Raw genomic sequence first — 27,471 nt, forward strand, 5'->3', positions numbered from 1 at the left:
AAGTAATCCCTACGGACATGTGAAGGCTAAGCCTGCTTATCTGATGGTGTGAGGTCAGACAGAGGGACTGATAGGGCCTTGTGTTTATAGTAACAATTGGGATTGCTCTGCAAAAAGACATCCCTCAAAGCTTTTCTTGAAAATATTGCATGGTCAAAATATAAATTCTTGAGAAAATTAGGGGTTTAATAATATATCATCTATCAGGATACTTTGAATCACTCAAACACAAAATAGCTACGAGATGTTTTCTTAGAGAGCCCAAGTTTATCAGATGTCATCTTGCAGGGTTAAGCTGATTAGCACTATGGTTAGGGAGGAAACTCTCCCCACCAAGCACAGTTTTTGGCTGAGGCAGCCAAGGTCTTACCCAGCCTCCGTGGTTGGGCACAAGCTGTGGAGGACCCAGAGCCAAGCGTGGGCTGACAGGCCAGCAGCACTCTGGTCCAGTTGGCTCCAGCCTTTCCCAATTAAAGAGCAGGGTTATCCCTGCCTTCTCCCATATCAAGACACCTGACTGTCCACAGAGGGAAGTGCACACTGTTCCATGGTCAAATTTGGCTGACACTGGCCAATGGGCTCCAGATTTGCTGAGGAACTAAAGGGGAAACAGATGGAAAAGCAGCGTGAGAGCATAAGCTTTGTTTCCTTAGAAAGCCAGGCTAAAATGTCCTTCTTGGCTTAGAATAGCAAATACAGCCTCACATGTGCACAGCAAATGCTTGCTACAGCCTCTTGTCATCCCTGGCTACAAAGCCATGGAAGACCTAGGAAATATTGCCATACCCCCCACTCTTAGCTATGGCAGCTGAGATGCTCTCCTCCAGAAATTTGGATGCACAGTCCAGAACTCTGCATATCCAGCTGTGTGGTGGACCTCATCTTCTCCTCCTTCTCACCTACCTCACCAGCTCTGACTCCAGCCCTGAATACTGCAGCTGCTCTGCTTCTTCACCACCCAGAGAGATCACCTGTGAGAGAAGATAACTCAGTATTAGCAGGAATACAGCTGTGGATTATCCTGTAGCCAGGCTCTGCACACATGTAACAAGCCCCACAAATTTTGTTCCATGATAAATATTTATAATGTATATAATATAATAATTAATTATGCAATGAATTTCATCACATCATCCCTGTGATGTATCTTAAAGAGCAGAATCTAAACAAATACCTCATTGACCCAAAGCAGCTCAGGCTTCCCTCTGTGTGTTGGCTCCTGTCAGCTTGTAAATCATGGAGATTCACCAACAGCATCTGGCCTTTCGAGCAGAGCAGGCTGGTCAGTGAGACAAGGACTGTAGGTAGAGAAAGTCCCCAGTTCACAGCAGCTTGTAAGGTGGACTCTGTGGCAGAGGAAGAGGGTGAGGGCTCTTTCTTGAGGTGGTAAAAGCTGAGAGAGAAGCAGTAAAGGTAGGTAGAAAGCACATTTTGGAGCAAGTTGATGGGCCTCCTTTCAAAAAAAAAAAAATAGCCTTAAGAGTTGTGCATTTCTGCGCAACTTGTGTTACACCAAGGAATTTGAATTTTAAGAGGGTCCTTCAAAACCACCTTCCCTGTAAGCAGTATCCTGGCTGCCTCATCCCTGCAATGAAAGTCCTCCTTGTCCCCAGCACAGTTGCCTTCTGGCCTGGGGCAGAGCAAGTTTTGTGGCCAAGAGGAGGCGAGGAATCAGTGTGGAGCAGTGAGAGGTTCATCTTCATCACAACAGGAGCAGTCCTGTGACCTGCTGAAGGGATAAGGCAACCTGGTCCATTCTTTGTCTCCTGTGTGCATGTGGAAGCAGTGCAAGCTCTGGCATAACCCTGGCCCATATTATTCATCAGAAGTCACTTAATGGTGGGATTTGGCAGTCACCCAGTTCTATGGAGTGCTTCCTTCTTACAACCATCATCATTTCACATTCCATATAAACATCTGCAAATTGTCCTTCAAATCACAGCTTTAATTCCTCTTTCCTGGGATGCCAATGAGAACTGTGGCTCACCCAATAGCCTCTGATGTGTTCTGCCCTTACCTCATTTTCTGTTTTTTCCTTCCTTGTGCTTCCTTCTCTGAAACAAAGGATGCCAAATCTCAAAATGATTTTTGAATGCTGTTTACTCCCAATCTGTGTTGTTTCCAGTTCTATGCCTGCAAATATAAGATACTGTTGGAGCCCAGTATGAAAGAAAATATACCAGCATATGGCTGGCAAATGCAGCATGCTCAGCTCTTGTCTCTAAATGCTGTTTCCCAGTGCTTTCTTCGGGGAATCAACACTGATTATATGTGCCAGTATATTTCGTTGGATTTGGAGGATCTGCAGATCCTTCAGAAAAGTGGAAGCATGCAAAAGTACCTAGGCAACCAAGAGCAGTTTACTCTATAGTGGAAACTGCAGTTACACTTGAAATGGTTAAACCCAGGTCTAGGTAAGAGAAACTTCAATGACTCCTGCACCCTTTAATCCATTTACAAACAGCAGTTGATGTCATTTGGATAAACATCTGCTGGAAGTATGAATGAGAGCCACCACTTTCATATCTGAGTGCAAGACTTCTTCAGGGTTTCACAAGTTTATGACCAGATGCTCCCAGACTCCAAGCCCTCTCCCTCAGACATTACTGCTGCTGCTGCTGCTGTTGTTGCTTCTGCATTCTCTCTGGATGGTGAGGCTGGAGCTGAGATGATTTTCATCAGTACAACTGAGGAGGTTACCAGGCCCCACTGCCCAGGCTGCCTGGCTGGTGAGATGGCTCAGCAGGCCTTGGTGCAGCCCTTGAGCTGGCTCAAGTTGGCAGCCTCACATTGTTCTGGTGGGCAGGCACCAGTCCTGCTCTACAGCAGGAAGGTTTGAGCTGGCAGTGTAGGATCCACCTCATTGGCCCAATGTGAGCCACCTTCGTTTGATATCAGGACCCTATAACTCAAGAAGCTGGAAGAGTTTTGCACTTTTTTTCCAAGAAAGTTCATATTTTCACATTTTAACTTGATCCCAGGAGCTTCTCACTGTAAAGAATAAAAAAACCAAAACCAAAACTAACACAAACAGTCCACGGCTAATATGAACAGAGAGTTCTCCTTCTGCCCCCCAAAATACCACTCTATATTCTTCCTCTCCATTGCCCAGGAGTTGTCCTCATGGACCTTTTCTTGGCCAGTGTGCCACAAGCAGGTGAGATAGGACTGAAGATTTCAGCCCCTTACTGGAAATCAAATGAAAAGCCCTGCCAAAGCCAGCAGTGACTAATCCACTCAAATAACTAGTTATGGGACAGATGACGACAATTTTCAGAGCCCTGTGAACCGCTGTCACTGAAAACACTTTGGAAATTTGTCCATGTGCTCTCCGCATAGGTCCCAGATACCTTTACTTCTTCCCTCTCCTATTTCAATCCAGTATCAATCTTTTTTTTCAAAGAGCATATTTTTAGCTCCTCTGAGAGGAAAAATGGGCTAATGCTGGGAGATTTTTCCACTGCACAGGTAACAGGAATTACAGCATGCAGGTGGGATTGCTCCCCCCAGATGGAATTGGCAATCATTCCCCACCGATGGTTTCTGTCAGTTAATTAAAAAGTGCTGTCCCCCTGGAGAGCTGTCCACACAAGGTCTCTTGGCCCAAATTTTCCAGGTGGTTTAGTTCCACTGGTGGGATCACAGTGGGGGCCACCAGCAGAGATGTCAACTCCAGACAAAATTAATCATGAGCTTGGGCTGAGAATCATTCCCCCCTCAAAGCGAAATGGGATGGGAAAGAAAAATGAAGGGGGAAGGTTACATTCACTATAAAAATCTGCATCTAAAGATCAAATCTGTTCCTAAGTGTCAGCACCAGCCTGAATTATTGAAGCTGAAATTATTTTCCGAGGTTAATTTTCCTTTCCTTGCTTGTGTTATCCTGCCTAGCAACAGAGGTGACCTCTCGAGGTTGCTTCTAGCAGCATTTTCACATGGCTCTGTTTGCTCACTGTCTGCAGCTCCTTCCCATCCAGACAGCCCAATGAGAATAGCCAGTTTCTCTTTCTCCTCAGTATTATCCTCCAATTGCTATGTGACAGTCCTGCTTTGTGGCATGTCAAGTTACAAACACTGTCAAGGAGGATTTAAATCCCCCAGAAAACAATTCATCTTCAAATAAAAATAAGTATCTATGAATCATGCCTTTTAAAAATAAGCACTTATGAGAATTCACACTGTCTTGAGTAGGAAAAGCTTCTGTTTGGCTCTAACAAAATCAGAGTAACTCCGTGACACAAATGTCTGGTTTCACAAAGCTTTTCTTCCCTCCACTTCAAGAAGGGATAAAGAGCAGACCATTATGGTCCCAGACAATCCCTGTTTTCTCAGCTTCTCTCTTTCAAATCAGAGTGAATTTAATCTAAACTCTTAATTATACACCCGATCCTAAAAGCCGCTAAAATAAGGTGCCAATTACACACAGCTCCTCGGTGATCCAGGCAGTGAGTTAATCACTGTCCTCACATCTGGTGCAACCCCTACTGCCTTGCAAATCCCTGCCTGCAGACTACTCCCAACTGGGAACAGATTAACCCCTTTCCCTCAAGCATCCGAACTGCTCTAAAGGCTGTAATCAGGAATATTCACAACTGCAACCTGAAATGTTTCCCTTTCAGCTCCCAGGTCCAACTGAGGGCAGGAACAAGGCTTAAAATAGGAAAGATAAGGAATATGTCTGTGAACAAAGCTTGGAATTGATTTCCTTGATACCTTAGAGAGTGTAAGGCTATGTGCAGTGTAGGTCCTGAGAGCCTGCAGTCACAGCAAGCACAGGGGACAGGAGAAGGAAACTGCACCTATTCACCCCATCTTTGCAAGCTTTCTGTACTTCAAAGGGGTGTTTATGCCTGACTTCTTTGCCTGGATGTAACCCATTCCTTTACCTCTATTCTACTTTAATACATGATTTTGTAAAAAAAAAAAAAACAGTTGAGATGTGTTTCTGCCATCACACAGAGCACTAAAGGTGATTTGCTTGTAGGACTGACAGCAAAGTCTTTGCATTTTGCCAGCCTTTTTCTTGGCATAGTTTCATATGAGTGCCACGTGGAGACCTCCTCTCCTGTTCACCATAGCACAAATGGACTCCTCTTCCCTCCCAAGCCACAGCTCAGCCTTGCTATGGCTCCAACAGTTATACATAAAACTACCAGGAGAGCAATGTCAGGAAATTATTTCCTATATTTTCCTTTCCATTTCACATAGGCTGGTTTCTAGAAATGAGGAAAACCATCAGCATTAGTTGAAAAGTTGAGTCCTGCTCAGCTGGTAGGAAAAAATTCCTCGATGCTGTGGAACTCAGTTTGAGAGCTGGTGTCATGAGCCAAAAATTGATTTCTAAACTGTCCTGTCTCACGTTGAGTATTTATAATTCTACAACACTCTCCCAAAGAAGAGGGATCACATAACTTAGCCCAGGCTTATATGACTCCACAAAAAACAAAGCAGTGGTGAATCAAGCTGTGCACAGCAAAGACAAACAGCCTTTAAGAAAAGTCCCAAATGCTGATTTGCTTAAGGCAAGAAAACCATTGAGTTATGATATTACAGTGGGATATGCATAAAAGGTCTCATTTGTAAGGTGGTCTCCTGCCTTAACAAAGCACCTCAGGCTATTTTCAAGTGGTTTCTATACACAGTTATTTCAGCTCACTGTTTGCTCAGTTTGCTTACTTTAAACAGTGGTGACAAGATAAATATCTCTGGGTTCCAATTTATTTTATGTTTCTCAGCTTTGTCCCAGCATTACCCAGACTGTTATGTTGAACAGCTGACTCCGGGCTGGAGCTTGCCCCTGCCTACATGCAAATGAACGATCAAATTGTGGGTTTGGGCCAAAGAACTAGGAAACAGATTAAACAAACAAGCTGCAGAGCAGTAATTTAATAGCTAGGACACGGCTAAGTATCATCTGCCCTCAAGTGCGATGAGTCAATTTAGGCAGAGCTATGCCACACAAAAGAAAATCTCCCAGGTTACCCAAGATGAAAACCCATGATTAATGCAGTCTTGATTAACTTAAATTGATCATTTAACAACTATCTCTTGCTCGGTCCCAACTCTGTTTGCTCACAGGGAAGGGGGCGGGGAGGGGCACACAGTGAGTCACTGCACATTGACACCCACCCCCTGCCCCAGAGCCACGGCGTTCATTTTGCAGCAGCGAATGACAAGGATTAGTGACAGTGAGCCAGCACAGATACCACTATGTGGGCTGCCCGTGGAGGGCTGTGTGGCAGCTTAACGTGGCTCATGTGTGCATCACTGTCCCCAAAGTTAGGGATGTAGGCAGGAGTGATGCTTCACATGCTAATGATAGCCACTAATGGTGCTTTCAGAAACCGGGGATAATTAACAACCACAGAAAACTCACCTGCCTGACACATGGTTCAACTCTCAGTCACTTATCAGGTGGTCAAGTGAATTTGCCAGGGAAGGAAAGCTTTTCCTGGTGTTTCAGACCGATTTTGACCAATTAATTTTTTTAATCCATCTCTTGGCTCTGTCATTTTGCTTTCCTGCCCCTTGTTCTGAGCTGCTCCTTGTGTTTCATCAGCTCCTATTTTTTCACATGTAAGTGTCACTGGATTTATCTTGTTTGCTCGCTATTTTGGGGGAAGGAGTACTGCACTGGTCTATTCCTTTGGGAGCTACCCACAAGTACTCCAAACAGAAACACATTTGCTCATGACTTACATGACCTGGGAGAAACCAGCTCCCTTTGCCTTAAGGCACTCACACTGTCTTCACTCTGAGTTTGAGTTTACTTCTCAGCTTAAGGTAGCAAGGGAAGGAAAAAAACCAACCCCCAGACAAAGCCTAAATCCCCAGCAGGTTTGACTACCAGATTTTATCTGTCAGGGGAGGAGAAGCATGGAGGGGCTCTGAGAGATCACAACTGAATTGATACTGGGAGACAGGGAAAGAGGAAAACACAGGTCAATTGACTATCAAGTTTAAAAGCATCCCAGTCCTTGTGATGTGCTTCTTCTTGAATTAGTTTGTTCTCAGCTATCTAAAATTGGATCTCCCCAAAGTGAATTAGAAGCTGCCAAGTGTCTGCATGATTTTGTGGGCAAAAATCTGCAAGGGACTGGAATGAGATCAGACATGTTTCTCTTGCTAACTGATCAGATTTGAACCCAAGATTTCACCAGACTGAGGTCAGTACATTTCCATGGAGAAAAGTGACACTAACTTATAATAGCTGAGTTTTTGAAAAACAAGAATTAGGAAACTCCAGCATAAGTGCCTTACTGCAAGAAGTTCAAATGAATCTGTTCCTATCATCCACTTCCTTGGCTAGAGGTGCCATTTTAACTCTAAAATATTGTCATGGCTCTGAGGGCACTAACAGACCTTAACTGCACTGACTGGTCTCACCAGGGGCTGTGTTTAGGTCTTGTGGGACTATGTGCCATCACTGAGGCCACTGCCTGTGCTGGGACTGTCTCCAGCTGCTGGCTTGCCTGCCCTTTGGGAACGTCAGGCCATTGCTGTGCCCTGGCAAATACTCTGGAGGCTGTTTTCCACAATGTGGCTTTCAAGGGCTGGGAGTGCTTAGTTAGTTCAGTCTAAAGAGTCTTTCCAAACTAGATTGATTGGTATAGCTTTTAACTGGGCACCTGTGAAAGTACATTTGTTTTTTGCTTTTTAGAGGCTCATGAAGGGATAATCACTTCATCTAGCCCCTCACACTCCAGGCTGAGGCTGCACTATGAGCTAAGTCCCAGTTGCCTAAGTCTCTCTGAAATGAACAGGAGTGAGGCACCTACATGATGCCTTTTAGAAATCTGTCTAAACACTAATAATAATAAGGAGCTGTCACATTAGCAGATGCCTAGAAGCTTGACTAATAATGATGCAACAACAGTATGATGAAATATTCTTCCATGCTTTATTAGCAGGTTACTGGGTTTTTTTTGCTTTTGTTCCTGCTTTCTGCCCCCTCAAAATGCATGGAGTGTCCATCTCTCCCCCTAAAGACTTCCTCTTTCAGGACCTAGCCTGCCATGCCCTCCATCCTGTGCTCTGCTGAGTGTCCCATATCAACTGGTCACTGCTGCAGCTCAGCTCCCTGCACTGTTGATGCCCTGTTGACTGCCTGTGCTACACTTGATGCACAATCACATGTGAAGGCAAATATCCCACTCACGTCATGTCCTGCAAACCTAGGAAGGGAGCTTGCTCACCTCTGCCAAATGTGAGCAATCTGCATGTAGAGTCCAAGTGAAATGAGAAAACTGAATCAGGCATATTGTGGCTTGCTTACACGAGTGCTGTGCCACAGTTTTGCGAGCCCATCTGAGTTTAAACCTGTGGTAATTCTTACTCTTTCTCTCACCTGTTTCACTGGCTTATGAGTGACTCAGGCTGCCTTTACTTAAAGTCCCTTGCTAGCATAACTCAGAGCCTGCCCTGTGCAAGGCCAGTCACATGTGCTGAATAATTACATTACTCGCCATGTAAGCAACTGGCCACATGAAAACCCTCAAGCACCCTTCCTTTGGGCTCTCATCCAAAATGGAGCCTGGAAAGCAAACAAATGGAAGACTCTTTGCCTTGTTCTCCTGGCCTAATCCTGCCATTCCCCCTCTAGCAGGACAAGGGGCTTCAGATAATTTGCTTGTGCTCTCTTGTGCTCCTTATTTTTATCTCTGCAGCAAGAATTGCATTGCTTACTCAGTTTAGCAAAGTATTGAAAATCTTTGTGTGTGTGATATTGTGTGTTCTGATGTAAGACCTGCAGAGAGCCTCCACCTTTTTGTTGCTATTGTACCTGGGAAGGAAAGAAATCCTTTCTACCTTCAGTGGAGGTCTCAGGAATGCCCTGGAATAAATCATGGATCATCTCTCCTAGGCTGACACAGAGGCAAATACGTTCCTGTTTACTCAGCTGTGCAGCTGGGCTGCAAGGGAAAGCCCCCTCACAGACCTCTGAAGCACTTGCAGAAGGGGAGCTGGGCATTTTCTGTTTCATCAGGTGTGGGCTCCTCTCACAGGCTTCATTTGCCGAAACACACTGTCCCTGCAGGGAGTGGTGCCACCCATGTGTCATGGCTGCCAGACAGAAACCAGGTGTGAATTCTCCTCAAGGTTTCTCCATCCTGGAGACTGGTGGTAAACATGGACACACATCTGCTGAGCTCTCCTCCCAGTCTCACATGCATTGTACCTTCACCGTTTGACTATTTGACTGTAACCAAAGACTATTAGGGTGTCAAAAGGATCAGAAAACAAGTCTCTACCCCGCCATTTCAGTGGTATTGATGAAGCTGTTTATCGGGTAGATTTCCATGTCCTGTCCCCTTCCCTTGAATCTCCTTTTTATGTGGGCCACCTGTTTCTTTCCCCAGGCTCTGCTTGCCTTTTTCACTCTGCTCCCTCTAAATTTAGCATCTTTGATAAATGTCTTTGGGTAGATAACTGTGAACAAAAGACAGTAGTAAGTCTAGAGTGAGGCTGGCTGTTTTCCTTTAAACAGGCTCACCTCTGACACTCAAAAGTGTGCCTCCTAAGCAGGGGGTGGTATTGTTAAAAGACAGAAAGCAATCGTGAATCGGCCTCAAGACCTTTGAGGAAATGCTGTGTCGACTGTAGGTGGGAAACTCCACCCAGAGCTCTAGGAACAGCAAATGGGAAAGGCTGACAATGCCACAAAGATTTCTTCTCACTCCCCTGTCTATGAAGTGACAATTGTAATGGACCAGTTTCATCTCTTGGTAAGTGCAACCAAAAGGAAACAGTTATGGGAATTCATCTGGGCCTCAGGTGTGTATACATTTTTATATACCCAAGTGAGTAGACTCCTGCGATTATACAAAGAACCCAGCAATCCAGTGCAGACATTAAAGTGTACTGTTCAGTACAGGCTCTGAATGTCTCTGCATGGGGCCCTTTCTAGCCCAATCTGTCTTTGTTCTCACCCAGTGCTCACAAACAATAGGGACAGCCCAGATCGTCTGATGAAGTCCACGTGCTTTGGAGTAGCTGCTCTCCCCTGCAATGTTTATCTTGTCTCCTGGTAGACAGCTGTTGTGATGTTTTTCTGTGCCAAGGGAATGGTTCCAGCTTTACCTTCTGAGCTGAGGATAAAAGCTCACTCGAAATCACTTCCTATAAAATACAGAGGAGTTGGCAGCTGGCTATTGCATCACCTGGGTCAGTGGGGCAGCACCCCATGGCATGTTCTCTCCACTTGCACACATGTGGATCAGACCAAGCCTTTGTGTGGAGGAAGTGGCATGATCAGATGGCTGTCATCCATGAGTGGGACACCTGACAAAATCTCCCCTGAATGAAAAAGTGATCACATATGTGATCTTGCAGAGCACTGCCACTGGACAGGATTTGCAAGACAGGATTTGCAGACTAAAACCTGAAAGTTCTTACTCCAGTAACTGTCCTCCACCATGGAGGACCAAAAAGAGAAGGCTTAGCAATGAAAAAAACCTACAAGATCCTTGCCCCACTGTGATATGTTTGTATCACCACCCATCCTACTTCAGAACCTTGCTTCCCTTGCTAGGGAATGGCAGTGAGGCTCGTTGCAATAGTGGCCTGGCTTCAGGGGGATCTGTGTCTGTCCGCCAGCTTCCCTGAACTGCTGTGTGCACAGCAATGACTCCTCACTTCTGCAGGGGAGCATTCTGCATTCCCTGGCATAGGGCCTGCTCACTGGCTCCATTCCTGATGTCTTAATAATGGCATAGAAATTCAAAGTCCCTCTTTGCCCATTAAGTACTTTCTCTGATATGGCTCCAGGGTCTTTTGGGGTTTTACACTTAAACATCTTTTAAAATCTGGGCAACAGCTACTAGGTATGGTGACAGGGTAATGAGAGCAGCTCTGTCATTATTGAGAGGGTATGGAGGGACTGCTTCATCACTGACCTTCATCTTTTGATGTTGAGATTAACTGTACAAATAATTTCCCCTGGCAAAAATGCAGCCATCTGAAAAAGTATCTGTAAGCAGCACTTGCGCCTGTGTCAGCTTTCAGGTGAGCCAAAAGCAATAAATGTCTGCTTGTAATATCAAATGAAAGGCAATTACCTTTGTGTGTGGCAACAGGCTTACCTTATGAGAATGAAGCTGCAGGCTGTACCATCTCCTCTGAAAAACACAGGCTATCAGTAGCCACTGCCAAATAACAAGAGCAGCTCGTGGGATGAACCCAGCCTTTGATGCGAGGCAAAGCCGAGAAAGCATAGAGGGGGCAGCGAGGAGTCACGCTGTCTCCCAGAGAGATCACAGCCTGTAAGCCTGGCTCTGTATTTCAGCTGCCTCCTCTCTGTTGCCAGAAATCCTGGGCATGGAAGAAACAGCAATGGAAAATCCCACTGCATCATTGTCCCACCCCAGGCATGCCTGGTTTGGTGGGCTTAACTTTGCCACACAGGAATCCACAAGTGTACCAAAAAATGATTAGTGGCTCTGGAGATGGAGCAGGAGCAAAAACCACTGAGCTGTAACATTTTCTTTTTAAAGAAGACATGCACAAGCAGCCCCCAAGCCCTGAGACTAATTCTGTGGGGTGTACTCAGGTCCCACTGAATTCCACTGAAGTTCTGTCACAGGTTTTAATTAGATCAATATGTTGGTGTTTGAGTTTCACTACACAGTTCTGTCTGACATTGTGATTAATTCCTCAGTTACTCAATTATCTCTCAAATGCTTCCCATAGAGTTGCCCACAGCAGTGAAAAATGGCTTTAGATGGGGCAAATATTAAATGTGGGTCTTACTAAGGCTGTCAGGTGTGGACATCTCCCCTTTCTCTGGTTCATTAAGTTCCAGATCTAACACAGCCTTTTTTGCTCAGTAGTGCTCCTGAGAGGACTGGCTCCTCCAGAGTAATTTGAGCTATTGTGATATGAATCAGCTGTGGAAAAGGCCCAGGGTCTTCCCAAAACCTGGCATAAGAAGTAAAGGAACAAACTGCTGACTGCACTGCATTTCCTTGTGTCAGAGGAGAATTAATTAACGTTTTCAGGCTGCTTTGAAAATTAAAAGTGCCATGTGGTACAATACTGCTGATCCTGTTTTTCACCCTGTAGCTGATATGTAGCATGTCCCTTACAAGCTAATTGGAAATTGCTTTTGGTATTTTTAGTGGTTTTCAGCAGAGCTGCTACAGCCTGCTGCTTTGTTCTATTAAACGTGCCCTACCTCACCCTCCCCTACCCCCCTTCCTCTAAGCTCCTCTGTGAGGGAAATAAAAACATCAGTCCCTGGCACCATCTGTCAAGCACAGGCTAATCCATCCTCTGTTTGTCTCATGGTCAATTTGGTTTCTCTCTGATTGGTACAGCTACCCTTCTTATTGCTGAGAATTTAATTCCATTCATAGGTTTGGGCTTTGCTTTGTTTTCACGGTAATATTATTATGATGATTGCAATATTCAGACATCCAACCCCTCCATATGCCCAGACTGGAGAACGGTACTTAAGCAAACCTGCAACCTCCCAGTAAGGCAGGGAGCATCACTCTTCCCCTCTTACAGAGGGAAAATGAGGCAGGAAGAACTCGCTCACCCTGAGATGTGCAGATGCCTCAGCAGCAGAGATGAGCAGTGAGCTCACAGGGCCCCAGAAAAGACCCAGTCACCAGTGCTGACTGAAGCACCTCTGCTTTGACCCTCTTTCTGCTCTGTTTTGGCTTTGTTTATGGTGATCTCCATGGGAGATGTGCAGAGATGAGTAAGACATGGACCTTCATATGGCTCCTGTGACGAGATGGAGCAGATCCACCAGGGACACAGCTCATGGTTACCCAGCAAGGCCCAGCAGCAGATCAAGTCAGCCTGTTAACAAAAAGGGCATGTTAGACCAGTTATTTCCTCCACTTGCTGGTGGCAAATGGGACCCCAGGCACAGCCTTTATGGCTTCCTTCTAATATTCTCAGTATTTCTGCTGTCCCTGTGCCTTTAACTAAGCAGTGATTGCTGTCTGATGGACTGCTCCAACGCCTTTCATTCCCCTTGCATGATCTAGAGACAGGCTGATGACAGGCCAGTAAGAAATGTCAGTGCTCAGCTCTGCTCAGGATCAGGCCAGAGCTGACCATACTGAAGAGATCTGATTTTTCTGGAGGTCTGCCCAAAGCAAGCAGCAGTTCTTAACACATTGATGTTGACTGGTCACTGACTGCCTACCCTCATGCAGGCTGTTGTGTATCCTTCTACCCAGGCATTTCTTTTCATAAAAGAATCCTTGCAAAAGACACAGGCTGAAGAACAGCTGGGTGTGTAAGCATGTCCTGTGTGCTGTACATTCACAGAGATGCCCCTTGGCCTCTGTGTGAAATGCCAGAAGAATCCTGCTGACTCATTCCTTCCTGCCATTACTGCAGCTCCTCTGGTGATGCCACATGGATAGATGCAGAAATGAAAATTCTTTCTTTAGAACAGAAATCCTTAAAATGGCATGGCTTGCCCCATAGAAGGTAAACAGGACCTTTTTGCATCTCTTTTTCAGAACAAACAACTCAAAAGGATTTTTTTTCATTGTCTTTTGTCCAAAACCACTATTTACCAAGGAGGCAGTCAGTGAACACTTAAGACTAGCAGGGAACTGGTAGCTCTTGCAACCAATGGGCAAGAAGGACCACACTTTGCCTTATTCTCCTCTGATCTTTCATCTCTACAGTGGGCAGTGTTTAAGTGTCCTGCAAAGGTTTCTACTTAAATGGCCTGAAACTCTGCAAGCAGCATGAGTCATGGCTTCAGTGAGGTGGGGATGTGGCCAAAAGTCATCTCTGTACCTCTCTACACCTCCAACCCTTGCAGGGCCTCATAGCATGGTGAAGCTCACAGCTAGGGCAGGCCAAATCCTCAGGAATGCAGGTGCCTGGAGACAGGACTCCCCTTCTTCCCAGCCACGTCTATGGCAATGTGCTCTAGGAGTGCAGGGAGGTCTGGTGTGGCTCTGGCATTTGGCTCCCCCAAGAGTGGGTGTCTCTGCCAGGACTGTGAGGGAGACAAGGGGTAGAGGCAGATGGGGAGTGGAGGGCACCAGGCTCAGGGCAGAGGCTGAGATGGGACTTGGCAGGTGGGGAAGGGCAGAGTGCTGCCATAAAGCTCCCACACTGGCTCCAGGCCTGGCTGCATCTCCAACCCTGGCCCCCCAACCCCTGGGCTGCAGCACTGAGCACTGCCCTGACCCCTGTCCGGCACTGGTGGGAGTACTGCGCTCAGTTCTGAGCCTCTCACTTTAAAAAGAACATTGAGGTGCTGGAGTGTGTCCCCCGAATGGCAACAAGGCTCGTGAAGGATCCAGAAAACACATCTAGTGAGGAATGGCTGAGGGAGCTGGGGTTATTCAGCCTGCAGGAGAGCCCATTGCTCTCCACAATTACTTGGAAAGAGGCTGTAGTGAGGTGGGGGCCTCACTGATCCATCTGGGAGTGACAGGACCAGAGGAAATGGCCTTAAACTGAGACAGGGCAGATTCACATTCGACAGAAAAAACTTTCGTTGTTAGGGTGGTGAGGCATCGGAATAGGTTGCCCAGGGAGGTGGTGGTCACCATCCCCGAAGGGGTTCAAGAGGCTCCTGGACCTGGCTCTGGTGGTGTGGTTTAGTGATTTAGGGGTTACCGTGGTAGTGCTGAGTGGACGATCGGACTGGATGATCTTAAAGGTCTCTTCCAGCCTTCATGATTCGATGATTCCGTGACTCTATAACTCCCCCATTCCGTGACCCGGCGCGCCCCGCCGGCCGCGGCCGTGAGGCGACCCGGGCTGGGCGGGGCGGGAGGCGGCAGGGCGGAGCCCTCGCGGCGCTGGGGGCGGGGTCTCCGCAGGGCGGGGCTTCTTGCGCTGATTGACGGGCGGTGGGCGGGGCCACGGCGGGGCGGAGCCGCGCGGCCGATCCGGAGCGCCGGGGCCGTGGAGGGCGGGGGAGACACCGGGCACGGAGCCGCCGCCGCCGCTGCCGCTCCCCGGCGCCAGGTAACCGGGCGGGGGCCGCGCTCGCCCCGCGCTACCCGGGAAGGCCGGGGCGGCTGGGGAGGGAGGTGGCGGCCGCCGCTCCGCGCCGCGGCGCTGTGTCTGTCGGGCCGCGGCGAAGCCCCGGGCGAGCCGCTCCGCTCCGCTCCGGCGGCAGACGCGGAGAGGGGCAGCGGCTGGCCCTGCCTGACCCGGTGCGTTACCCGGCGCCGCGACAAAGCACCGGCCTTCCCCCGCCGCGTCCCCTCCTCCGTCAGCGTCTCCCAGCGCCGCCCAGCCTTCCCGGCGGGGGCCGGCACCGAGCACCCCCTCTCCGCCGCCGCCGACACAACTTCCTCCCCCGGCCCCGCACCGGGCAACTTTTCGGGCCGGTTCTTGCGCCGAGCCCCGGGCGGGTGGGCGCGGGGCCGTGCCCGGGCCCGGTGCGGGAGCGGGGGCGGTGAGGCGGTTCGGGGAGGAGGGGTGGCGGTGGGCCCGGGCACGGCCCCTCGGTGCGGCGGAGGCGGCGGCGGTGCCTCCCCGTCAGCTGTTTCCTGCTGTTTGTTGTCAGGGCTCCTGCGCTCCCGGCAGCGCCCGGCCGCGGCGCCGGGGGGGGTGGACGGGCCGGGCCGGCCGCGGTTGGCTGCGCGCGCCCCCGTGACGGCGCGCGGGCCGGGCCGGGCCGTGCCGGGAACGCCCCCGTGCGCGCGGCTTTGTGTGTGCGCGGCACCGGCACCGGGATCGGCTCCGGGATCGGCTCCGGGTTCAGCACCGAGATCAGCACCGACACCCGGATCGGCACCGGCACCGCCCCGGGCCGCGGCCGCGGAGGTTCCGCGGGGGTTGAACCGCCCTGCCCGGCCGCACGCCTGACGCATCGCCCTCTCGCCGTGCGAAGGTGCTGCTTGCTGAGCGCTGGCCGGCGGAGCAGCCCCGAGAGCCGCCGGACAGGTGCCTCCGGCCGGGAGCTGTCACACAGCCTGCCGCCGTGCTTGTCTGCTGGGTGGAGGTGCTCGCGGCTCGCTCCGCAGCGAGACACACTGGCCTGCTGGCGCCTGGGTTGGGGTTTTCCCCGTGCAAGTATGGATTCCCAGGCAGCCGGAATAATCTGCCGGCGGTTTTCTGCTCTGGGAAAGGTTCTAAGTCAAAGCCAGAAGGAATGCGGAGGCTGTTGTCTGTCCGGTTCATTTGTTACTCTGTTCACAGCCTTCAGCTGTACTGTGCGAGCCGATGTAGATAAGATTAATCCAGTGTGTTTAGTTAAGAATGAAGGTCGTGTTTTGGACTGATACAGCCGTAGCATTTAATAAATTATTTGTCTTTAGTTTCTTGAAACAATAAACACGAGTTTAGGGTTAGATTGAGGGAATAACAAAGCCAGTACACACAGTCTTATTAGAGAGAAACAGGGCAGGGCTCTTTTGGAAGTGGTATCACAGAACAACTCTTGATGTCAGCAGTTAATGGCCCTAGATTAACCATTAGCTTAACCAATGTTTATGACTGATGGCAGAAAGGGAGGGAACTTGCTCTGTAGTTGTAAACATTCCCTCACGTGACTACATGCAACTACTATATATAGTCCTATATATATATTTGTATATAGAGGTTCTTTCTGGGTGGCTGAATTCAAGTTGTGTGTGTGACAAACGAAACTGTCAGTTTTTAAGTGCTGCTCTCTTTTTCTAATGTAGTCTTTAGAAATACTATTTGGAAGCTTCTGTCATCTGCTACTTTCACTTCCTTAGTTACAGAAATACTTGGAGATGCAGAGCTTATTGTTTGTATTTTAATAATGATGGGTGAGTTTCAGGTGTGGTTGCTGAGTGTGTGAGGACAAATGAAACTGTATCTCAAAGCCTAGCAGAGAAGATGACAAGAACAGGCTGCATTTGTTACCTGTCACAGACTGAGAGCTGTACACATATTTATAAATGTGTATTTATTTAACACGGTAATCATCACGAGCTTGAAGGGATGTTGTCCAAGTCAAGTCATTGGTTCACGTTTGTTTACTAACATTTGACCTATGTTGAAATCCTGAGTTGCTCAGCTCTTACTGAAATACGTAATTCCCTTAAGCAAGATTAACTTAAAAATTACTTGTTAAATGTGTAGATGAAATGCCTGTACACTGCGGATGTTTTTTAATAAGGTGATCCCTAATTTTGGAGCCTTTACCTATATTAGCACCTGTTTAGTTAATATAAAAATTTCTTGGTGATATGTACTTAGTGTATTGGCACCCTTTCTGCCTGCTGGATATAGCTGGTTTGGAAGATAGTTGTCTTTACACCATTTCTTGAAAGCTTGTTTATTGGGTTTTGTTTTTAATGACTCATGAAATCAGTGATGTCTTTGGGTGAAGTTTTGTATCCTTTCAGCACTAAAATTAATGAAAATAGAAAATGTGTAGTTTAGCTTTCAGAAAGTTGCAAAATGGATTCACAGATAAAATTGTCTCAACTGCTTAAGCAGTATAAGAATAAATTTATTACAAAACAAATACAGCTTTCTTCAAAACAGTGGAAGAATTAGGAAGGGGACAGGAGGAAAAGGAAGGGAAAAAGCAGGGAGACAGGTGTAGGTGCTGGTTTTGGGCTCTGTGTAGTGGTGGGAAAGAAAATTAATCTGGGTCTGATACCATTTGTAAACTAATACTTTTATATGTTATCTAGCAAGAGTATTGTGAGGGTTTAAGTTACTCTGTGGGAGATGCTGAGATAGGGGAGCTGTATGAGAAACAAGCACCTGTCTGTGTGGCTCTGCTCTTTGTAAATGTGAAACAAACTACTCTGGATTAGTGTTTGCATTCACCAATACAATGGTCAAAAATTGAAGTGTCAGTATCCCAGTGCTCGCCTTACCTAGGAAAAAAGCCAGTTTGCAATAGAAAATGAGACTACTGCAATTTGCAGTACAAAATTACACTACTGCAAATTGCACAAGGGTGTTTTCATCCTTCAAGCAGCCTCCTGTAGGCAGGTGCTGTGCCCTCCATCTGGGCACCGCTTTCATTGCTTTGCCAAAGCCTCTTCTGTCATTGGATTGTATTAAGTTCCTTTTACAGTTTGCTACAGTAGCTGGATGGTTCTAATGAGCACAGCAATGCTGTTCCAGTTCGGTATCTCTCCACATTTGGCTACATGTGGTGGTTTCAATTCTGCATGTAGGCAGAGGCCAGGCCCTGTTTACTTGGACAGTCGCAGAAGTTGGTGGCAGACACTGAATCTCAGACCTCCTAAGAGACTGACCACGAGTGTATTTTCAGATGCACCCCCACTTGTGAGCAGCAGAAACCTGGGAAGGTAAGGAGCAAGTTTTTGGTTTTTTTTTTTTTTGCTTACCCAGTGATTCTTTGATGTGTGGTCTTGTGCAGCTGTGCTAAGAATTCTCTTTCCTCTTTTGTCCATCTCTGAGATGAGAAGAGGAAGCTTAAGCCCAGTTCCTGAGATGCAATGGTGAAGTTTCAGCCTGGTTCCAGGGTAAGTACATCTTGAGACTGTTTCAGTGTGCTTAAGGGAATGCATGACCCTTTTTCAAAGGGTAGGGAGTGCTTATTTGCTCACAAAGGAAAATTTTTTTAGTTGGTAAAATGGTGAAAGAGAGGCTGTCACAGTTTTTTGTCCTTTAACTAGCAGCTGTTCTCTGTTATAGATGTGAAACGCAGTAGATGGTGCTGAAGCAACACTGAGGCTCCTCCTGTGAAATATCCACAGTCCAGTGTGTATAAAGTGCCTGCTGGCTCTCCCAAGTGTTGACAGTCCTGTGTCTTCAAGAGATGCATTCTGGGACCAGAAAACCCTGACTGTTAGTTTTAAACATGTTAATAAATAATGCTTTGTGTTGCTTTTTCATTCTTTATTGCTTGTGAAGGTAGGCAGATGAGGTAGTACCAATACTAACCAAGTGGTGCTGCAGGTGGTTTCAGGTCTGTGGGCAGATAGTGGTCAAATTTTAACTGTTGAATGTCAGCCCTTTGATATGATTGTTGCTCAGTGTTGCTGAAACCAACACCAAAAGTGTTTGGGAGGTTTGGAAGCTACTGCTCTGGGAATACCATTGTAGCACTCGGCCACAGTGCCTGTGTTTCCTGTCTGTCCATGCACCCACTGGGAGAAGCATTGCAGGGAGGAAGTCTTTCACAGTATGATTAAGTAGTGGTGTCAAGGTTTGTGCTGTCAGAATAATGTACTGTCAGCAAGGCTGACTAGCTGGGTAATATCCTTGATTGTTTCCCTGAAGGTCCTCTCAGGAAGGTGGTCTGAGTGCTAAATAATGGCAGTGTCATCCCCTCTAAATTCATAAAAATACCCCTCTCTTGTACCTATGGAGATTTGACAAGCAGTAGATATTTTATATCCCATTAGTGAAAGGAAATAAGTCTGCCTTTCTTACATTGCAGCCATTCATTTATTATTATGACTTGTGTTTGGTAATTTGCATGAGGGCAGGAGCACTAGAATTTAATCACTGTACATACCCAGTGAAGAATGCTTAGCTGATTTTAAAAGTGAAATCATGGGCCAAAAATATCTGTTCTTTCCTCAGCATTTGGTTTTGTGAATAACCAAGATCCCTGTCCATTGCTTCTGAAAAGTCTGCAGGTAGCATGATGGAATTGGTGTGATACAGTAGTGTCACTTTCTGGGGCTGTAAGTAGCACTAAGGCACCTGACTGGCTCTCTGAACCAGTGGAAGTTATTTTCCGTGTTTTCAAGTGTAGATATAGGATGAATGGCTAAGTGCACTTACTGCATTTTCCTCCTCCTCTTTGGAGGATCTTAAGCTTTAGAAATGCTTTTATATTTCACAATTCTTTGGCTTCTCCTCATTTCAGAGTGCCCTCCCACTGCCTATAAAAGCTGCCTATAAGTGGCTTTTTCAGATCATTTATGCATGTGTGAACATAAATAGACGCCTGCACCTTTTCGATTGGTAGTGAAATTGTAGGAAAAAAATCTACACAGTTAACTTGGGTGACTTTGTACCCACCTTTGTACTTCTGCCTGTAAGGGGCAGGAGCCTGAGAGCAATGGAAGATTGCTTTCCCTTGTTCTGTTGTGCTTCTGTTTTTTTCTTGTGTGCAGTAGGTATACCCCACAGTATTCAGGATCCTTACACAAGGAGAGAAGAGTTTTTATACACAGCAAGTACCTTCTGATGTTATAAGGGCTTATAAGTGAATGCTGGTTTTTTAGCTTGAGGGAAAACAAGGGAGGAAAAAGTGTGAAATGGTTCCAAGTTGAAATTAGCTTTTCTATTTTACAGGAGAGGAAAAAGCAAAATTTCCATGTTAGCATTTTTAGAAAATTCATGATCAAGTGTGGCATTTTAAGACTCCATTACTAGCAGTCATTTTGTAATTTTTTTCTTACTTTTTACTATTGTGAGCCATAGCATGAAGGTTAATGTAAGGTGATTAGTTTTATAATGCATCAACTGGACCCTTACAAATTCATTGAATTCAATAATCAAAACTGAGGACTGAGGTAGCTCTAGCCAGATATGTATTTTGACTGAAATCTACTAAGGGGTAGTTACTTTACTTCTAGTTAAAGAGGTTACTTTTTCAAAGTTAGACAGTCTAGTAATGTTACACTATTTTAGCAGTTTCTTAAGAAAACATATGCAAAACCTTCATTGTTTTGACTGTTATGGTGCTGACTGTAGACTTTAATTTTCTAAATTTTTAAATATGTATTATTTCAAGAAGATACATTTCCTTATGCACTGTATTCTGAAAAAGTGTGTTCTGGGACCAGTTGGTTTGTTAGATTCTGCTGTGACTTTAGGTTACTTTCAGCTCTTTTAAGGTGATGTAAATAATTGAGGATTCTAGGTCTTGCATTACTAGGCAGATTTTTCAGCCTTACATCTTTGAATATATTTATTTGTGCATTTATTTTAATGTTTGATATCTTTGGGACTCAAGACTGCAGTCCATGCCATAATGCCATATCCAGAAGTAGCACGTGTATTTTGCTGTGACTTCTAACTTGCTTGTAAGAATTGCACTTGTGGTCCCTTCTGAAGTATTTAATTTTCATTTTTATGAAATCTATATTTTTATGTCTCTGGGTTACTGTTTTTCTGAGGGCACTGACACGAATTATCATTTTAGGCAGGTGATGTACTTGCAGTCTTAAGTGTTTAGATGTATTTTTCAAATGTCATGCTCTGCAGGATCAGTCTGTGTAAGGGATCTGTTCTGACCACCAAGCTCAGGGTTTGTGTTGCTCTTGGTGAGATAGGGATGGGTTTGATTTATTTTATGTTAACTTACAAAAATACTGACAGCGTGGGCATTGTGTTTACTCTGAAAGAAATACCCCTTTGGATGCTGATTCCACACTTACTGTAACTTATGATCAGTTAATTGTTTTGAATCCACAATACAATCAGCACAAATATAACATTATCCAAAATTAGTAAGGATGGCACATGGAGCTAGGCCAAGTGCCTTATGGGCATATCTGTTACATTTGCCTTAATTGCTTGTATTTGTGGTTTCTTCTGGATGGAGACTACTTTGATTGATACTTGTTTATTCACACTTATTGTCTGTTGATTTTCCTTCATTCTGTCACTATTCACATTTTAATTTTTTTTTTTTTTGCCTTTGCTTGCTGGGAAAGATAAAGGCATATTAGAAAGGTATAAATCTTAAAGGAATCTAATGAAAATGCTTCCTGTATTTTGAGTGGAGTCACACCTCTAACACTCAGACCTGTTTTATTTATCCTTTGAAGAAGAGACATGGGTATTATATCACCTTTAAAAGGAAGAGTCATCACGTTGCTTTTAATTTTTATGTATCCTTCAGATGGGATATAGAAGATTAATAGTGATTTGAAAAATCTGAAGGTAAGGAACCTGAGCTAAGATCACTCTGTTCAATATTAGGAACCCTTTTTGTTGCTGCACATTGTAAGAAAAAGTGTGAAATAAAGCAATTGGAAAAAACCCATTATGTCAGTGACTTCTGATTTTTACGTGTAAGAATGGTGTGTTAAATTCTGTGTGTGCAGATGCAAGTTTTAGTCCATTTGCTTTATGCATGTCAAGAGCAGGCTTTAAGTAACTGATCCCCTAAAACTTGAAATGAGTTTAAATTAGGTATTTGTGCTTCTTAATGGTGTTTGACTTAGAATGTTCAATTAGATGAGCACAAAATTTGATTGATTTCTTTATGAACAGCACAGTCTCCTGCTCTGAAAAGTAAAACCCACGCAATTCTAATATTGCAATGTGTCAGATTTACTTTGCATTGCTCTGCATGACAAAAGCAGAGACAATCGGTTTTTCTGATTCCACATCTGAAGCATAAATGGAGGCACATTTAACATGTTTAACTATAGGTGTTTAGTCATAAAACTTCTGTGGTTGAAAAGGAAATAACATCATAATTGAATACCTTTCTCATGTTATATCATCCTTCGTGATTTAAGTTTTCAGCTATATGTTCTGTGCCTACTCACTAGTTAACTTTGAGTAATTCATATTAGTTGGTGTGAAGTTAGTGAGACACTTTAATTTTCCTAAGTAGGGAAGAGGCTGATTTATCAGGCACCACAGGTGGTCTGCTATTAAGTTTCTAAGCTCTAGTTTTTTGCTCATTGGAGTTGCTCAGGTATTTTAGTGTTGAAGCTTGGATAAATGACACAGTATTTTGTATTTGGATTAGACAGCGTTAAGCATTTGTTTATAAAACTGTCTGGTGTAAAGATGGGGTGGATTGTTTATTATGTGAAATAGCATCCAAACCTTTCCTGTGTTGGTGTGGATATGAAACCAAGAAGTGTCAAGTCAAATACAGCAGTCAGGCTGGCATACCAACATTCTGGGTGGTGGTGTTGTGTGATTGTGTGTCATAAATTGTGCAAAGCTTCGGGGAAGTGACATAATAAATATGTATTACAAAAAGTGGGGGTGACTTGGGAAAATTAAGCTATAATTGTCTTGGTGACTCAGTGTAATTCTCAGTGCTTCATTTCTTAGTGCTGACTAAGATGAGTGAGTTGTTGGGAATGTACTGGAATGGAATTTCAGTATTGTATTAAAGGAAGTGGAAACTTCAGAGTTTAAGAACTGTAGGGGCCAGTAGGGGATCTGCAAAGGTCTGAACTATATTTTAGAGGCTTCAGTTAATGTTTTCCTCATTTAATGTAATTAGTTTGTATTTAAGCCATCTTTTTGGTAAAATGGTCACTTTATGAAAGAACTTATCTTGATGAGAGGGTGAAGACAGACTGTAAGTTTAGTAATCCACCAACAAAGGAATGACTTTGGGCAATCATTAGCTGAATTGCTTTGCAAAATATTCTGCCATATATATGGGATATTTGGGGGTTTAAATTTTTTTTCTGTAATACTTTTTTTGCATGTATATGATGTTTCTTTTTGCTTTCAGGTCTTGCGTATAACCTTATATAAATTCTAAAAATGGGAAGAATTTTTTTGGATCATATTGGTGGCACTCGCCTGTTCTCCTGCGCAAACTGCGACACGATTCTGACCAACCGGTCTGAGCTCATCTCCACTCGCTTTACAGGGGCCACAGGAAGGGCCTTTCTTTTTAACAAGGTTGGTAAGAAGCTGGAGGAACTGCTGTTTACTTTTGAAAAATGAGTCTGTGGGATAGGAGTCTGTCACGAGATGGAAAAAACTTGGTGGCTAAAATGTTGTGTAATTACTATTTTAACTTCTATTTTTATTTTGTTCAACTGTCTTTGAAGTCAAATTTGACATTTACTTACCTAAATTAGTTTTGTCTGCAGTATTGAAAGACTATAAAAGAAGGCAGTGTTTATGGAGGCATCAGGCCAAAATGCCCAGTTTTAGCTTTGGAGACTTCTGTAATATGAATCTCAAATTCACTGTGAGAGTATCTTGTGTCTGTCAAAGGGTTTCAAAGGTGTTTTCACTTTTATGCAGTTAAAAAAAAAAAAGTCTAGATAATATTCTGTATAATTTCTGAAATGCATTTAAGCTAACAGAAGTCTGGCACCTTAAGTTGCCACAATCAACCACAATCTCTTTTAAAGGCAGTAATACTGTGTTTTAGTGTAAGAGTTTTTGATTGATCAAATTCAATAGATTGAAATACAGAAGTTACAACTTTTGAGTGAATTGTAGGATTATTTCTTAATCTTCCATGAGGACTTGTCCATTAGATTAATTGAAAAAATTGTGATTGTCTTTTGCTTTCTCGCAAAGTTCCTGGGCATATAATCTTTGGTGTATTTTAGTTTTGTTTTTTCTTGTAAGCCATTTGGCCATGGGCAGGGTTGATAGAGGCATCAGTAATGTCTTTACTTAACTGTGTTTTGCTCTGGGATTTCTAGTATCCTGAATCTTGTCAGTAGTGAGAGATTTCTTTCTCTTCCAATAAGCACTGGATCCTGGGGTTCAAATGTTTTTTTATACTAAGTAGTGGGGTTTAATCACAGCAGTTTGATTTTTGCATCTCTGCAGCCAGAAGCTGTACCTCTGAAGCAGTCAGGTGGAAAGATGAGAAAGCAGTGCAGTCCCATCTCTTAGAATCTGCATATCAGCAGTGTGGATATTGTTCTGATATCAACTTTTCAACAAATTATACATCCTGGTTTTGTGGTGGTGCTGCAAAAGAAGTTAAAAATACGTTTTAAACTGCTGATATAGCACACAAAAAGGTGCATTTTTCATGTCTGCATTCTCAGCCACTGATCCCAGCTTTTTCTTAGATAATTATTTCAAAAGCACCACAAGATTTTTAAAGAAGTACCCCTTTTAATATTTTGGTTTTGAGTTCTGGGAATTGGTGACCACATCAGCTGCTAGAAATGGGTTACATACATTACAACTGGATTCATATAAATTAATTTACAAGCTGTTCACTGTGAGTTTCTCACCCAGAGTTGAACACAGTACTTTTGCACGTTGTCTGATAGCAATTCACGTCTCTCTCAGTTATAAACGTGAGGGTTTTACATCCTTGTGAAACACATCTTTAAGGTGTTGCCTTCTCAAGAAGGAGATTTTTTACACTGCAGTTTTCAGTTCACGTGCAGTGCTGCAGGCTCTTTCCTTTAAACACGCTGATACTCATTCACCACATTTTCTGTAGGCAGACTGATCCTTTCTGTCCCTGTGCCCTGTGTGTTTGCCCCAGGTGGTAAATCTGCAGTACAGTGAAGTTCAGGACCGGGTCATGCTCACTGGCCGCCACATGGTTCGAGACGTGAGCTGCAAGAACTGCAACAGCAAACTGGGCTGGATCTATGAGTTTGCCACTGAAGACAGCCAGCGCTACAAGGAGGGCCGCGTTATCCTGGAAAGAGCCTTGGTCCGGGAGAGCGAAGGCTTCGAGGAGCACGTTCCATCTGACAATTCCTGAAGAGGCTCCTGTCTCTTGTCAGGTTCTCTTCAATTGAAACTCGAATATAATAAAATCAACAAAAAAATCTGCTTACATACACTGTCACCTTAGCATCAGAGTCGGACTCATGGACTACAAAGTGGGAAAGATTGTGAGAATATTTCAGATGGAACCTTCCTTTCTTTATTCCTTTTATATTTTACTTTCCCTCCAGCAGCTGTTTGTAGAAAGAATGTTGTGCAGATGCTGTAACTTTTTCTCTCTTTCATTTACATCTGTTAGATTTGAGATTGTATCTTCAGATACGGTGGGCTAAAAGGAAAATATTTGCGGGATTTGTCTTTCGTTGGAGAGAAATTCAATGAGGTTTTTTTTTTTAGTTTGCACAAACTGACGTCAGCATCAAGTTGTTTTAAAACTACAGATTTTTTTTTTAAGTGTATTCCAACTTTTGGCTTAAATTTTTAGTTAGTTTTTTGGTTGGTTTTTTTTTTTACCCAGCCTTTTCACCTGGTTTGCTAGCTAAAGTAAAGAGATCCGAATTTGTGCTGAGTGCTAAAGGTTCAGTGTTGGTACGGCTTGGGCTGGCCCATGTGCCATATTCTTGTTGAGGTTGATTGGTAGCACAGAGCCCATTATTTCTTGTCATTTTTGACCCAAAGATGTCATCATTCCTTGTTTATTCGTGAAGTCCCATTCACCATGTAAACTGGTGTTGATTGGAAACTATTCTTGAAATAGGGCAAAACTGCTTGGCTTTTTTTAACTTTAACAGATGTAACTTATGAGCATAGTAATAATATAAAGTAATAGCTGTCTGTTTAGTCTTGCATTGCTTACAAATCCAGCTGTGTTTGTAATGATAGGGATCCACTGAGAAACTACTGTTTCAGTAGTTGGTTTTTTTCGTTTCTTTACTAATCTCATTAAGTTAGACAGGGAATTGCAAATTTTAATTCTTCAAGTAGCTTTCTTTAAACCCAGAACTTCCTATGTTAAACACAGCTGCTGTGTAAAAGGAGAAGATTGCCAGCATGTTTGTTCATGCCTAGAGTTATGCAATCTGCATCTCTTGAAAAGATTAACTTAAACAGCTTGTTTTCAAATGCTGCTTCTGGTGTTGAAACCTTTATCTTTCAACTTTGTTGAACCTTTTCATTGTGATGTTACATTTTTATCTTTCTGGGCAGCAGTACATGTCAGGCTAGTAGTAACTAGTGACTTGGATTCCTGCTTTGTTCTTGTAGAGGTCAGCTCTGTTTAAAACAGTGATCTTGCTTGCCTTCTTTAGCAAAAATGCTCTTCATTAACTTAACTCAAGGGTGCCCAAACACTTTCATTGTGTCTTAAGCCATAAGTTAAGATCTCAAGGGCTGAAATTTATTTGAATGTTAGATATGTATGATTTCTTATCCAACATATGGTTTGGTTGTGGTTTTTTTTTTCTTATTGGATAAATTGTGGTCAACGTGAAACAAGTTACCCACAGACGTAGAAAAGGGGGGCAACCCCACCCAACCAAACAGGTCTGGGTTCTGACCTTTCAGAATAACTTTTCTTCTCTAGCCACAGTTCCATATCTGAAACGAAGATGTGGAGGGTGACTATGCAGAGTATTTTTCTTAATTTTTTTTTTGTTGCCAAGCGGCAATTTGGACACCCCTGACTTGAATCTACTGCCTCTTTCATGTAAAGGTAGCTTTGTTCTAGAAATGTCACATAGAAAGAAAACAGAGTAGATCACATACCAGAGCTGTGCTTGAATCAAGCTGCTTAAACAATAGTGTACTTGTGCCTCAAATGAATCAGTTTTTGCACTGAGTACAGTAGTACCCCATTATCTTGTACTCCTGTCCTTCACAGACCCTGGAAGCGCCATTAGCATGGTTCTCTGCAGTACTTTTCTTGTACTTCTGACATTACAGTACAATAAAGTATGTTTTGTCCTGAACTGATCTTTGCTGTCCTTTTGCAGTTATTTTCATAGAGTCTGTCAGCCAAATCACATAACTCATCTTTCATTCCTTGTGTTAAGTTTCTGCAGCACAGTGACAAGCTGTTGACGAACATCTCTCTCTGGATAGGTGGCAAAAGAGTTCTGTTGATTTTGGAATGTGCCAACTAGAGCTTCATGCATACCACTTGGACACTTGAAAGCCTTCAATTTATTCCTGGTAAAG

At 44.4% G+C, this 27,471-nt stretch overlaps 1 protein-coding gene across 6 annotated transcripts; it reads left to right on the forward strand.

Moving 5' to 3' along the window:
- The first annotated feature begins 14,833 nt into the window (after nucleotides 1-14,833).
- On the forward strand, nucleotides 14,834-27,246 carry YPEL5 (yippee like 5). 6 transcript variants are annotated; one of them, XM_085054619.1, is made up of 6 exons: nucleotides 14,842-14,955; nucleotides 18,105-18,239; nucleotides 18,352-18,416; nucleotides 18,589-18,741; nucleotides 23,345-23,517; nucleotides 25,085-27,246. In XM_085054619.1, the coding sequence occupies exons 5-6, from the start codon at nucleotides 23,377-23,379 to the stop codon at nucleotides 25,307-25,309; spliced, it is 366 nt and encodes a 121-aa protein (XP_084910745.1). In that variant the 5' UTR covers nucleotides 14,842-14,955; nucleotides 18,105-18,239; nucleotides 18,352-18,416; nucleotides 18,589-18,741; nucleotides 23,345-23,376; the 3' UTR covers nucleotides 25,310-27,246. The 6 variants fall into 6 exon arrangements, with proteins under 6 accessions (XP_084910748.1, XP_084910745.1, XP_084910747.1 ...); XM_085054620.1 differs by lacking the exon at nucleotides 14,842-14,955 and adding an exon at nucleotides 15,788-15,919; XM_085054621.1 differs by lacking the exon at nucleotides 18,589-18,741.
- Nucleotides 27,247-27,471: the final 225 nt, after the last annotated feature.

The sequence above is a fragment of the Lichenostomus cassidix genome, chromosome 3, assembly GCF_008360975.1.
Source record: "Lichenostomus cassidix isolate B80296 chromosome 3, HeHo_3.0, whole genome shotgun sequence".
In the NCBI taxonomy this organism is placed as follows: Eukaryota; Metazoa; Chordata; class Aves; order Passeriformes; family Meliphagidae; genus Lichenostomus; species Lichenostomus cassidix.

Coding starts and splice junctions, on each gene's coding strand:
- YPEL5 (XM_085054622.1), top strand. CDS start 23,377: ATGGGAAGAATTTTTTTGGATCATATTGGTGGCACTCGCCTGTTCTCC. Junction 23,518..25,084: donor GGGCCTTTCTTTTTAACAAG/GTTGGTAAGAAG, acceptor TGTTTGCCCCAG/GTGGTAAATCTGCAGTACAG.